The sequence below is a fragment of the Solanum lycopersicum genome, chromosome 9 (assembly GCF_036512215.1).
Source record: "Solanum lycopersicum chromosome 9, SLM_r2.1".
Classification (NCBI taxonomy): Eukaryota; Viridiplantae; Streptophyta; class Magnoliopsida; order Solanales; family Solanaceae; genus Solanum; species Solanum lycopersicum.
The window spans coordinates 55,878,222-55,893,047 of NC_090808.1; the positions used below are offsets into that span (position 1 = coordinate 55,878,222).

At 34.7% G+C, this 14,826-nt stretch overlaps 2 protein-coding genes and 1 non-coding gene across 3 annotated transcripts; 2 read left to right on the forward strand and 1 right to left on the reverse strand.

Moving 5' to 3' along the window:
• The first annotated feature begins 2,285 nt into the window (after positions 1-2,285).
• TRNAM-CAU (transfer RNA methionine (anticodon CAU)) lies at positions 2,286-2,371 on the forward strand. The gene is given in 2 exon segments: positions 2,286-2,323; positions 2,336-2,371. It is a non-coding gene; the product is annotated as a tRNA-Met (tRNA).
• A 134-nt stretch (positions 2,372-2,505) lies between these two features.
• On the forward strand, positions 2,506-9,501 carry LOC100037516 (nuclear GTPase-like). Its single transcript, NM_001247453.1, is given in 9 exon segments — positions 2,506-2,566; positions 2,640-2,884; positions 5,933-6,065; positions 6,195-6,368; positions 6,799-7,022; positions 7,777-8,044; positions 8,135-8,314; positions 8,439-8,650; positions 8,972-9,501. Coding segments are annotated over 9 exon segments (1,830 nt in total). The 5' UTR covers positions 2,506-2,547; the 3' UTR covers positions 9,347-9,501.
• A 169-nt stretch (positions 9,502-9,670) lies between these two features.
• Positions 9,671-14,266, reverse strand: LOC101259284 (uncharacterized). The gene is made up of 3 exons (XM_004247045.5): positions 13,906-14,266; positions 10,452-10,606; positions 9,671-10,067 (listed from the first exon to the last, which is right to left on the reverse strand). Exons 1-3 carry the CDS (start codon positions 14,210-14,212, stop codon positions 9,858-9,860), a joined length of 672 nt encoding a protein of 223 aa, XP_004247093.3. The 5' UTR covers positions 14,213-14,266; the 3' UTR covers positions 9,671-9,857.
• Between the last annotated feature and the right edge of the window lie 560 nt (positions 14,267-14,826).

The following is a 14,826-nucleotide window of genomic DNA, read 5'->3' on the forward strand; positions in this document are numbered from 1 at the left end:
CGTTGATGAATTGAATTAGATATCACACATTCAAACTTTAAATGAATAGTGTTTGGTTTTTTTACCTAAACCAATTATGATGGGGAAACTTTGTTGGCTTGATGCATACATGTGTTGTTATATGTTAAATAAACGCATTTCATACCAAATCTTATTTGAGAATTTTGTTCTCATTTTCATCGTTTAACTATAATTGGAGGTATATTATTTCTGCTAAACAAACCAACTTTATCAACATAATTTCATAGTTTGAAACTCCAATCTTAATTTAATAATTTGTACAAACAACCTTACAAAAATCGATTAGTAAGTTGACAGCAAAACGCATGTGATCAACCCATAAATGTAACTATCATATAGTTCTGCACGGTCAACATGACAAGTAAACGTACCCATTTTCACCTTTTTATATGTTCTAAAAACCTCTGAAAATACAATCTCAACCTTAGCTAGTATAATGATACACTTATCATTTTACTATAAAAACAAGCAATACAAGAGAAATTTGGGAGAATATTTTATTTCTTCAATATATAACCACGTAAATTTTTAATTAATTTTCCGTTACATTTAAATCATAATGGTCATACCAACTGATCTTTATTTCAGTACACTTATAATTTGCTTTTGCATGTGATTTCATCAACATGCCCATGTTTGTGTGCAACAAACAAGAGGAAAATAATGGGTAATCTTTTACATAAATATTTATAACCTGCTTCGGCTGTAGTAATTTGAAGATATTAAATCTTTTCATAATTTATAGTCTCATAATTTTTATTTTCAAAACCTCCGAAAGATTAAAAAAAAATTCTTTTGAGACTTACTACAACTCAAATATTATTCCTCCAATAATAACATAACTCTTTAGAGCTTATAATTAATTTTGTATAGTATCACATATTCCATGACACCATTCGTATGGTGAACATCTCCTTCAATGTGAAAATTATATTAATATTTTCAGGGTCAAAATTATTACAAGCAAGACATGTATTTTGCTTTACTTTTTTCAACCTTAGGTACATAATCAATGAAAAATTTGTATTGCCGCACAATAATAATAATTTGGTCATGACCCCAACCTTTACAGACAAATTTTTTTCTTTTTGCCTTGTCGGTAGTTCACAATAAACATACAATATATTTATGACGTATAAACGTACACGATCATTGTCCATTTCTGTCAAATAAAATTTATTTATTTCTTTCAAACCTTCCGTAGAAGAGAGTTATGACATATTTTCAACCATACATGAATATGTTCTTCTTATTCATATATTTTCTTTTTCATATTTTGACACATTTACTTTGAAGAATGCGCAAATATCATGATATCTCTTGATGAGTCGACCATAATCATTTTTACATGTCACACCTTTATATTTAATAGAGAAAAGATATAAAGTGTCACCTGAAGTTGTCCCGAATTATCAAAGACACTTAAACTATGAAACCGTTCTATTAAGGCGTGTTAGGCCATAATTTTATCATCAATATGGTCCATTGAGACTCAAACTCAATGTCTTATTCATATAAAGCGTGTATCATCATAGTCAAAGGCGTATTTAGGATTTCAGAATGATGGGGGCATTATTATAAAAAAATGTGAATCTAATCGATTTGACATTTAGGTTCGTATCAATGGCATTGAAGAAACATGAATACCATGATGATGAAACAAGAACGATGAATTGTTCCTATTTTCGATAAGTCAAGATAGAATCCTAGACGAACTTGGTAAAATAAATTTGGAGTCCTAATTACCTTATACTACTATATTTAAAATCTTCTATATTTAATACTTATGTTTTATAAAATAAAACTAAAAAGTAATTAAAAAACTCATCTTCCTTGAGCATTAAAGTTATGTGACACTGTAAAAAGAGTTGCACTAGTACTGGATATAAGTTCAACTCAAATAAAATCTATAAAATGCAAAAAGATAAAATAAAATGACATATGATATTTGATCAAACATCTTTTAAGTGCTTCTGGGTATGATGTCACCTTTGTTATAAGGCGTTTTACCTTTTAATATAGACTTTTTAATGCGAACTCAAATTTAACCGCTGCTAAAGAATATGTTGAAATTTCACTCAAATTTAACTGTTCCAAAATATTTAAAAATCTAACGCCAAATGTTGGAGGTTAAAACACAATCCCTTTTTCAAGTATACATTCCACGATTCGACTATTTTGAAAATTAACGTTCGAGTACAACCTACAATATTTGAAAATACTTTAAGTAACAAAAATATAAAGGGACAAATTGCAACAAGATTGGGGTGGTGGCGCAGTTGGCTAGCGCGTAGGTCTCATAGCTTTACGAGTAATCCTGAGGTCGAGAGTTCGAGCCTCTCTCACCCCATTACCTTTTTTTATACGTAAACTCGGGTCGGGCGCCCGACCCGAATGGTTGACCCGGATCCTTATTTTTATTATTATTATTTCCGCAGCCACCTCCAAAACCCTAAAACCCTTCCTTCTCTGTTAAATCCGTGAAAGAGCAGTGAGAGAGAGAGAGAGCTTATCGACAAAGCAAAAATGGTGAAGAAAAGCAAAAGTAAGTAATTGAATTGAAGTTTTGATTGAGTTTTCGTTTGAGTTTTGGTTAATAATATGTAGATGTTTTGCAGAGAGTAAGAGTAAGAGGGTGTCTTTGAAGCAGAAGCATAAGATTATAAGGAAAGTGAAGGAGCACCATAAGAAGAAGGCCAAAGAGGCAAAAAAGCTTGGACTTAATAAGAAACCTAAGGTAGAGAAAGATCCAGGAATTCCTAATGATTGGCCTTTTAAGGAGCAAGAACTCAAGGCTCTTGAGGCTCGTCGTGCTCGTGCTCTCGATGAATTGGAGCAGAAGAAAGCTGCCCGTAAAGAGAGGGTAATCACTTGTTTCCATGCTATCTATGCGTAGCCAGATCTATTTGAACTTTATATTGTAACTAGTATGAGCACATGTAATTTTGCTTTCTGTAAAATTATGAAATCAAAGATAGTAATAACTTATCCGCACTGATGCTTACATCGAACTAATAGATAAGCTAGTAACACATGATTAATTCAATCAGTAAACGTTAACAGTTGAAGAGAAATGCAGGTGTGCATGTGTAATTAGATATTAAGAAGCAAATCTACAATATTTTGAAAAGCCGCAAAAGAAAAAGTTGGAGAATTCTGACATCAGAGCTCATATCAAAGTATAATGATATTAATTATAACAGTTTCTATTAGAAAAAAAAGTTCACTTGGAAAAGAAAAGAGGCAATTAACTTTCTTCTGAATTGTTATTTAATATGAACTTATTTTAGTTGCCAACTGAGAAACAACTTATGCCAAACCAAGAAACCTTGGTAGCAGAGATTTTAAGAGTAATCGTGCTTGTCCCAAAGTTAAAGATCTTTAATTGATCCATTTAGTCATATCTCCAAAATTAACGAACTTTGCGCCCTAACCACTATGCAAAGCCACTTCCATCCTTTGGCCCAAAAAGTACAATATACTACAAAATCCCACAGAAAGTCTTCTAAGAGAATAGGTAAAATTTTCATGTGTAGCCTCTTGTCCTTCACTATTTTCCTTTTGTCTGTCTCTCGGGATCAACTGTATCATACTCTATATCCTGTTCCTCGAATTTCACTGTCACCAAGAACCTTATGCTTACCTATGGAAAAAAGAATCATGTATAAGATCAGTAACACAATATTCTCTTGTTAGATTTTGTAACTGTATTATACTCAAGAGGGATGTCCTTGTGCTCTGATGGAACTAACTTGCCACAACATACATTAATGTCATCTGGTCTTGCCGGAGTTATGGAGATCGAGAAAGAGGACCTTAGCTTTCTTTTGTCATAAACCTAGAGAAGCCAGAACGCCATAGAACCAATCCAAGAGAACATCCGCAGGGGGGGTGGGATTTGTATTTTCTCAATGCCATCAATGGAGCTTCAAATTCTTCAATCACTGACAGTTAAAACTTAAAATCCAATCTGAAAAATTTCTTAATTCATCCTATTACGTGCCTAACTTATCTTCTTGCAATTTCATATTCCTTGTTAGCTGTTAGACTTCACAATGGACCCATAAACAGGCAGAATTTAGAGTAGCATTAACAATATCTTGTCTAGTTCCTATTCTAAAATCCAATATGCTCTATGTGGAACCAGTAATAACTTTTGCCATTCATTAGCTTTATCATATTCCGCTTCTGAACACAATAAAGCAATACATGAATAGTAAGAACTGAAGTTGAGCAGTTGTGTTATTGAGTGTCTTTGGTTATTGTGGTAGTTTGATGCCTTCTCCTTTGTCCAACTCTTGCATGATATGGAGTCTATTTGTGTTTTATATCTGCAGAATAAGAATCAACTTTCTTCTCTCTCCTATCATAAGGCTGCTCTAATAAATTCCAACCAACACACCCTTTTCTAATGGGGAATTACATGGACCACCTCATTGAGAATTAACTACCTCTTGGATGCTTCCTAGCTCACACAATAAAGAAAGAGAACTTATAATACTCTTTGTTTCAATCTTGTTTTCAACTCTGCAAAGAAAATCAATGGCAGGTTTTGATTGAGACATCTCCCTCAAGATGTATTGAGATTCTTCCATTCCTTTTATCACATAAGCCTCTCACCAAGTACATGAAAACCGTGAAATCAGGTAGCGTACCTTTAGTTTTGAACTCAAGGAAAAACCCAAGAGCACCTTCCATGTCTCCATTCTGACAATAGCTGTTAAGTACTCCACTGACAGTGAATTCATCTGGTGTTAGTCCTTTATCTTGTAAATCATGGTGAAGCTTCAACGTTTCATGGAGTTGACCTACATCTATCAATCAATGAATTGTACATGTGAGTATTCGATCTAAAGATTCTTTAGGGACATTTCCACAAACAACTTCCTCGTATCTTCTAAATGACCTTTTGATGAAGTGTCAATGAGTATTACTGAATGTGATTTAAGGAACTATATAATAGACAGTGAAGTCATAGACAACCATTCAAGAATTGCTGATTAAGGTTATTTTAATTTTTCCTTCACAAAAAGGTCTCTTCTCACATCCATTTTCAAGAGATTTACGTGATAGCAAAATTGAGAATTACATGGACCTATGTTATGGAACTCATGCTGATTATCAATCTGATCAAATTCCAAAAATTTTTGGAGCATTGTCCTAAAACTGTCAAGTGGTTTATTATTGTGCTGCCACTTGGTTTAATGTGGTGCTTCTTCCTCTCCTTGTAATAAATATATAGATCCAGAGGTATTTAAAGGCTCTATATCAGCTTGATTTTATGAATAAAGGATGCAAAAATGCGACCTTACAATGTTTGATTGCTCTTTACTTGTGCTAGAATTTTCAATGGAATTTATGGAGATGATATTGTGGTTCTCTGTGTTGCTCATATTCAGTGTCGGCTGTTGATTTTGATATGAAAATATCTTTTAATAATTTTCTACTTGGTACAAAGAAATAGAAGGGAACTTGGACTTCATTGGAAATTTCAATGAATTTGAGATAAATCATAAACATTTAATGATAGGAATTATCTGAAATCCTGGGATCATAGAGAACCCCCGAAAAAGGAAGAAGGAACTATGAAATAAAAAAGAATGTGTTTCACTCATTTTCAGGTAAGATTTACTACTTTTCTGTGTGCTTGGGGAGGTTATACATACAGATACAAATAACACATTAACCGGGTTGAATTAATGACTTAAGCATCTCTATTAAGGGCCTCTACAAAGGTATAGGTGGCTACTGGGCCACTCAGCCTTGAAGTTGGAAGACCAACTCTAGTGTCAATGGTGGAAAAAACTTGTGTTCGATATAGGTTTCTTGCTATTGGGGTTCCGGTTCCTTTGTTTCCTCCTGGTGACATTTTCTGTCCACATATTTACCTCCCACTGATATTGTTTTCCAGGCTAAGAAGAGAAAGCTTGGATTACTTGAGGATGATGATGTGTCCAAACTGGAAGGTTTGACTTCAACAAAAGAAAAAGAAGTTGGAGGTGGAAGGGTAAATGATGGCTCAGCTTCTTTTGTTAAACAACGAGGTAAGCGGAAGTTTTTTCTTTATGTTCGTTACTTCGTTATTTGTAGGTCGGCAAAGGAAGTGGTAGTGAAATTAGAGGGTTTGCTCCTTTTTTCTTTCTTCGGTCTTGATGCTTGATTTTATGATGTAGATAACTCTGAAAGGGCTTTCTACAAGGAGTTGGTCAAAGTAATTGATGCTTCGGATGTAATTTTGGAAGTGCTTGATGCTCGAGATCCTCTTGGTACCCGCTGTCTTGACATGGAAAAGATGGTGATGAGAGCAGGACCTGAGAAACATCTTGTGTTACTCCTTAATAAAATTGGTATTTTCTTTGTTCTATATTTTTTGGCATTATCTTGCATCTGCTTGGGTTTTCTTTTCTTTTAGGATATGCTTATCACCGATAGCTACAGTGATATACCCTGTGTCTTATAGACTTATACTATGTCATTCAGAAAGTAAAAGGTTGTTGGTTGGAGTTTAATCATAATAGCACAAAGACGTGGATATTGGAAATGATGTGTGAATATATAAAGTGATCTCCATATCTAAATATAATGTGCACGTGTATGTGTCTCAGCTTCAGCCTTTTGATATAGGTCACTAACCTAAATATTTTTTGGTTCTGGAAATGTTGCATCAGATTGCTAGATTATTGATGGTTCATACAATGTTCTGTAGAGAAACTTCGAAGGGGTACTTTTATGCTGTTACTTGGATTAGATCTTTTACTTCTCAATTATTTTCTCCAGATCTTGTTCCTCGGGAAGCTGCAGAAAAGTGGCTAAAGTATTTAAGAGAGGAATTACCAACGGTTGCTTTCAAGTGTAGCACCCAAGAGCAGAAGTCAAACCTGGGTTGGAAGCCTTCCTCAAAGGCTGGTAAGAGTAAGACTAGCAATCTTCTGCAAACCAGTGATTGCCTTGGCGCCGAGACACTGATAAAATTGCTGAAGAATTACTCACGAAGCCACGAGGTACTTCCAGGATCATCTTTATGGGGTTCTCTCTCTAGCTTGTGTTGCAGTTGAGTTTTGGAATATGCCTTTCAACTTCAACTTGTATATTTTTTTTGAACAAAGTGCTAGTAACCAATGGGTTAGATTGTTTTCCATGTTTGGGACATCAAAATTCTAATGGATAGAGCCAGGTGGAATTTAAAATCTACAGTAGCTTGACATGATAATCCCATTTCTCAAATCGTCTCTTACACTTTGGACATTTTCAAGTCTCTTATCTCTATCAGTTGTGTGTGTGTGTTGGGTGTTTCTGAATGTGTTATAAAGGGAACTTTGCTTCTAATAATCAAAATGAACTAGGAGACAGTAAACTTCGTCATCAACATCGAGAAGTTGTTTGAGATTCTCTGGCAAAGTTACTTGCACTTTACATGCTCTTCAAACCTTGAAGTTATCGTTTGATTAAGAAAAACTTGGAACTCATCGTATGTGCAGCTTGTTTAGCTGCATTTAGGTGGGTCCTCCTCAAAATGATTATCTTGTCACATGTAAATGCCCAATTATACTCATCCACAATCAACATGGGTACGTTCGATGGTAAAATTCTTTTGTGTTTAGATGCATGAGATGAAAGGTTTTGGAGGAATAAAATAAGATGAAATTTTGAATGACTTCATAAACTTTTGTTTGTCTAGTTTAGTCAATCATGTTATTTAATTTTGCAGTTTGCTTGCGCTATTCTTTGTTTCCCACTAATGATAATTCCTTGCAGATCAAGAAATCAATCACTGTAGGAGTCATTGGTCTACCAAATGTTGGTAAAAGTAGCCTGATTAATAGCTTGAAGAGATCTCATGTAGTCAATGTAGGTGCTACTCCAGGATTAACAAGATCCCTGCAAGAAGTCCAGTTAGATAAGAATGTTAAATTGCTGGACTGCCCCGGTGTTGTGATGCTTAGGTCTGCATCTGAGGATGATGCATCTATTGCTCTTCGAAATTGCAAGAGGATAGAAAAGTTAGATGACCCAATTGGTCCTGGTAATTGGATTTTGTTTCCCATTTTTGCTTCTGATTCTATCTCTTTCAGTAGTATTGATGTATCTAATTGCTAGTTCTGTGGGTTTACAGTAAAGGAGATTCTCAAACTTTGTCCAGAAAGAATGTTGGTTACCATATACAAGATTCCTACCTTCGATTCTGTGGATGACTTTCTTCAGAAAGTTGCTATGGTTAGAGGTAAGCTCAAAAAGGGAGGAATCGTTGATACTGATGCAGCTGCAAGGATCGTTCTGCACGACTGGAATGAGGGTATGTGTGAATACCATTTAGTTTCCTTTTAAAGAATTAAACTTCCAAAATATGAGGGAGTTTCACGCTCATAGCTGAAGGTATCATATTATTAAAATTCTGATGTCCTATTGACACATTCCAGGGAAAGTTCCATACTACACCCTGCCCCCAACCAGGAATGAGGGGGAGCATTTAGAGGTCAAGATAGTTTCAGAATTTGGGAAAGAATTCAATATCGATGAAGTTTATGGAAGTGAATCCTCTATTATTGGAAGCCTGAAATCTGTCAACGATTTCAACCCAGTTGAAGTTCCATCAAATCGGCCCATTAACTTTGATGATAACATGCTTGAGGTAAGTGATTTCCCCATTATACTTCTAGGGATACTGTTTGTATTTAATCACTATTGTATTCCGTAATTGCTTTTGACAATTGCATCTGGTTTTGTGATTTAAAGGTTGCCTGCTTTGACTACTATAAGTTTTTTTTGTTTCAATTTCCCCCCAAGAACTCTGGTTATATACTTCATCTTTGAATGCTTTTTGAACCCAATTATCATAAAAAGCCATTTCTTTTTTTTCCCTCCATTTATGATCATAATTATCACATCTATTGTCAACTTCAATATTTTTCGAACAAAGTTTGAAGTATGTTTGCCTATTTACACATTCCAGGACAATTTGCAGCAGCCATTAGTTGAAAGCGATAATGCCACAGAAAACCTTGTTAGTGAGAACAGAGATGAGCCAATGGACTCGGGAGAAGGTGATGGAGCCCAGACAAGAGGCAAAAGTGCTAGTAGTAGACAAAATGAGAAGTTATACGGTGAGGAAGGCATGTTGAACACTAAACAGAAGAAAGCTGAGAAGAAAAGGAGGAAGAAAGACAAGCCCTCAACTGCCATTGATATGGACGGTGATTACGACTTTAAGGTAGATTATATCAAGAAGGATTCTGCTATGGATGATGCTGATGAAGTTGTTGCAACTGATGAAAGTAAGAACAACAGATTTGAGCTGCCATCTGGGTTTGAGTTGGATAATGAATGAAAGATAAACTCCCAGCTAGAAAATATGCTTAAAAATCACTTTTTGTGGTTGCTAAATTTTTGTTTGCCCTGTGAAATATATTTGATACCGGAGACCATCTTTTTTGTTGTACTAAATTTGAGTCAACTATATATCACGAGAAGCATTTTTTTCCATTGCATAGTTTCTTTCCTCAGTTTAGTTGTCTTATTAAGTTTCAGACGAAATATTTGAACGACTTATTTGTACGTCACAAATTTAGTCTCTCTGCTCTGTAGATTAGAAAATTTCTTGATGTGGTGATAGCTTTATCATCTATGTACAATTTTTTGGACCAGTAACACGAATCACAACATTGTACTAGATTTTATGAAGTTTTATTAATTATGTAGAGAGAAAAGGTACAATGTTTATGGTGAAATGGTATTCACAGATAGAGTTCTATTTCCTCTTCCACAAGTATCATACTGTTCCATTGGACAACTCTAACTAGGTATTTCATTACAAGGACGAATGCAATACAACTACAGTATCAATCTCCATTTGATATCCCTATCTCAGAGTCCTTGGCAGGCTGGGAATTTATGTTTGTCAGCGGCGGACTAGCTACGCTCCCAGAAGCTGAGGCTGCAGTTGCTGTCGATGTGTCTGCTTCATATGAGTTGGAAATAAGTCCTTGTGTTTCCATCGTCTCACGTGCTGCTTTCTCTTTGGCTTGTTTGGCTCTTTCAAGAATCTCCTCCTGTTTTTGCACAAACCATCGAGGTTACACATTTCTGGCAAAGTAGTCTATGAACTTTATTACTAAGTATTTTCTGGGTGGAAACAACTCTGGACATCCAGGAATCAAAAACAAGAATTTCATCATTACGATGCTTAGACTGTTATAACATATTAAAGATACGCAGGCTGATTGTGTGTATACCAAGAGGAAACCTTATTCAAAATTTTAGCCTTTTCTAATTTTACAGGTTTTGTTGTAGTTGTTGGTAAATGGCAATATAAAGCTATTAAATGTCATCATTGAATGAGGACCTTCAAAGTAAAATAAAACAAAATTTTCAAACCATTCATATTAATTAATCTAACTTAAAGCATCTAGTTTTCCACTTGAACTACTTAATACCTGGAAGTCCTGAACTTGCTTTTGTTGCTCCGATTGCAATCTGCCAACTGTACTTAGGAACTCCCCTACTGTAGACTCTATGCGCTCAGTAACTGCTTCTGCCAGAGCTTTACCTAAGAAGAACGCATCAAGGACATTCTTACTCTCATTTTCACCTGCAAGAGAGATGATTTTAGTTATTTTGAGTATATGCAGGGATCTAGCAAAGACTAATGAAACAACAAACTAGTGACTAATTTCATATTCAAAAGGAAACCCGATTACGCTCTCTGCGCACCCAACCAAACCAAAACAAGAGGAAAAAGAAAGTCTAGGGAAGCCAAAAAGAATTGGGAAGAATTAATGAAAGGTTTATTCTCAGTTCAAGTTACAAAGAAAGTCTCTTTGAACCGCTAATACAAATCATAAAAAAATGTGGGCTCTTCAAATGGAGCAAAAAGAAAATATAGGAAAACTGACTCCCCACCCCCACCCAAAAGGAAATGAAGAGGAACAAGAAGTGAAGAAATTGTGAAAAACAAAATGAATTTATTCCAAATGAAGGGAGATGTCCCAGGACAGAAGGACCGACAAATAGGAAAGAACTCCCAAGACAGAACACTGCAGTCAGCCGAAGTTTGCGGACACCAAATGAAAGAATGAGTAATTCTAACAGACCATTACGTAGAACTTGTAGATCGAGGAAGACGTAGGCCTTAAGGTGCTTCTCTTTTTCTGTTGAATATCTTGATGCTTCATTCTACTTGGTTACTTCGTGTGGTCACTATTAAATCTCCTCGATAATAGTCACAGTCATAGCTTCTAGGTTCAAGTTTATACATACCACTCTGACCAGCTGGCAGTCACATGCCTACCAAATAGGTACTACTTCAAGACAAGGTAGGGCATAGTTAATAATACAGTTCAAATGCTTCGACTATTACCCAACATCCATAGCTTATATATACCCTATGACTAGGCAGGATATACCATCACTCCTTCATATCACCTTTGCTAAACAATACTTTTCAGCATACAAGTAGCACAACACCATACCATATGAGTTTCAAGGACGGACATTAGAGCCAAATATGAGTAATGGGCAATATTCCTTACTAAATAAAAAAAAAGTATGATGATATAGCAGCAGAGAAATGATCAGAGACATAACCATAGCAGCCCAATTCAAGTTAGCCAATACAGTTTCTGAAGAAACAGCTATTCTTTGCACTTCCCTTTGTACCCAGTACCATGAAGCAAGTCCAAAACATAAGTGTAATGGATTCATCTATTATAAGTCGCTTCTCTGACTTATATTACACGATACCCTTTCCTTTTTAGTCTATCTTAAAAGAATGACATCTTTCTCTTTTTCTAAATTTGTTTAAATTAACATTCCCATTTTAACCTTAGTGACATGACTTGTGGACCCACTTGATATAAAGTTCATTCTTTCACAATGAGAGGGAAAAAGGAAGACATGTGAAACCCTAACTGAGCACTGATTTAATAGGATAAAATTAGGGTATTTCAAATATATTTGGCTTACATGTCGAACATCTTCTTCAATTTATTAAACTCCGTATCCGGTTAAACACCTACATATAACACAGGGGAGGAAATATTAGTTATGGAGATATCTTGAATAAGGAGATGGACGCGTTTGATAGTTAAAGTTCTATCTCTAGGAAGGAAGACACTATTGGGAAGCTAACTCTAGGTCGGGCTCAAAAGGAAGTCAAATCTAATATCTCGCAAGAACCTAAAAATTAAAACTAATCGATATGGACATGCAAAGTTTTTTTATTCTTTTCTTAATTCTCCAGGATCAATAGTGATTTTCTAGTTTTAGACAAGTTCCTTTGAAGTAGATATGACTACCAAGTATATCTGGTATTACTCCTCGAGACTCAAGGCCCAAACCGACCAGTTAGACAATTTGCAAAAGGAGAAACCATAACTTTTCATCATGGATACTAAAAGCAAGAGACTGGATCCAAGGACCAAGATCTTCAGTCGGTACGTTTTCAGTCACTGATGCCACATCAACAAGAAGTTTTGGGTCAGTAAGTGCACAATACCACAATACATCAACAGACCTACATTATGACTACAGGGTGCATGTGCACCCATAATTGGTAGCTCAAGAACAGAAATGAGTGTACTGTAAAAAAGGTGATACTAGAAAACGAGGTCCATCCTCAAAATGCACTCATGGAAGCACCTGGCAAGAAGCTAGTCCTTTGTTCTTTAATTGCAGACTAATAACAAGTTAAATTCAGGTCTTGCACATAGCAACCCTTTCTTTCTTTTCCTTGTGTCACTTTTATTTGGCACTCAAACTCTAATACGAAGGACTGCTCATCTAAAGTCTGAAAGCGAGAATTGATACACAAGTTATTCCTAATAGAGGATGTTCCAAGTATCATGGGTCAATAATCCAAGAAAACATGGAGATTGATGATGAAATTAGTCATCTAATTAGAGCGGGGTAGATGAATTGAAGGCTCACATCCGGTATCTTGTGTGATAAGAATGTGCCAACAAGACTTGGAGGTAACTTTTATAAAGTGTTTATAAGACAAACTGTGTTGTAAAGGGTGGATTGTTTTATAATGTGTTTGAGACAAACTATGTTATAAAAGGCGGATTGTTTTCCAGTCAAAAATTCGCGCATTCAAAAAATGGAAGTAGCGGATATGAGAATGTCGAGATGGATGCGTGCGCATATTAGGAAAGATGGAATTAAAAATGAAGATATTCGAGACAAAGTGAGGGTGACTTTCGTGGTGGACAAGATGAGGGAGGTAAAACTGAGATGGTTCAGGCATGTGAAGAGGAGATACACCAATGAGAAGGTGTGAAAGGTTGGCTATGGTGGGTATGAGGCGATGAGTTAGGCCAAAGAAATAGTGGGCCAGGATGATAAGACAAGACATGGCTCACTGGTAGCTTATAGATGATTATGGTAGAAAGTGAGCAGATAGTCGAACCTTGTCTAATTTTTCTTGTTAGTATTATTATTGTTATTCCTCTCCTACATTCTCATTAATAATGCTTCGATTATAACATCATTTGTTGTTTCTATTATTTTTCTTCTCATTTAATTTTAGCACTACTTCTTCATTATTCCATTTTCATTCGGTACTTGATTTTAATATTCTTTACTTAAGCTAAAGCTTAGTAAAAAACAATCTCTCTACCTTCACAAAGTTAGGAATAAATTTACATACACACCACACTCCCCATCCTCCACTAGTAAAATTACATTGTTGTTGTTGTACTTCATTAAACATGATTATTTGTGTTTAGTATACTCTACATATTAACTCATTTTTTTTCCAAGACTAAAACCCTTTCCATCCTTTCATTAACTTCAAACCCTACCACTACCACAACAATATACACCAGTACTTCCTTAAAAGGCAAAACACAAATACATGTTTAAAAAATTGTTGATAAAAATAGGACATACCAGGAGGAGGGTTGGAGCTGAAGTTACAAGTGAAATTGAGTGGTGCAACATTTCCGCTTCTGTTTGTGATTGGAAAAGAGGAATTCCATGGGGGAATGATGCAATTAGGTTGGAGCCGATGAGTATGAGCAGGAGCAGGAGCATACAGTGAGGAAATTGTGAATACCCCACTCATATTCTCAATTTCAGATCTGATTGATTTCACTGATAATTCGATGGGATTTTTTTTCTTCTTACATGTGGAGGCTGCTCTACTCATATGCTGCAAATTTGTTATTAACTTTATGCTACTAATATTTCTATTCATTATTTCCACTCTTTTTTTGGTAAGACAGTAGGTGGAGATATATTAAATAAAAAGGAAAAAAATATCTTCAAAAATTGAATAAATAATCTGTGTGATTAACATTTGAGTTAAAAAAATGTTCATATGGTTAACTTTTAGGTCAAAAGCATAATTTTTCGAATAAATATATTGTTTTTTCTTTAATTTCTTTAAAATACAATTCTAAAGAATTTTTTTCCCTTTATAGCTGTTTTTATCAATTAAAATAAAATTACGTTATATACTTTTTAAACTGATTATATAAATCATATAGATATAGGATTATAGTAACATTATTAGTATTTTTATTTAGATAATAATTTTAAAAATTCTAATAAGATAGAAAATATTTTGTATTTCTTAACATTTTTTAAATTAAAATTAGATAAACATTTGCTAATAACTCCTACTACAATTTTGTATTTCTTAACATTTGTTAAATTTAAGAGAGTTAACAATAACTCCTTCGTATTTTAAAGATATTTTTTTGCTTTGAAAAATGTAATAAACCTTTGTTTATTATAACATTATAATTGCTATATCTTAATTTTTATATTAGCAAATGCTTATACTTCTTCAATTATAGGAATATTAAG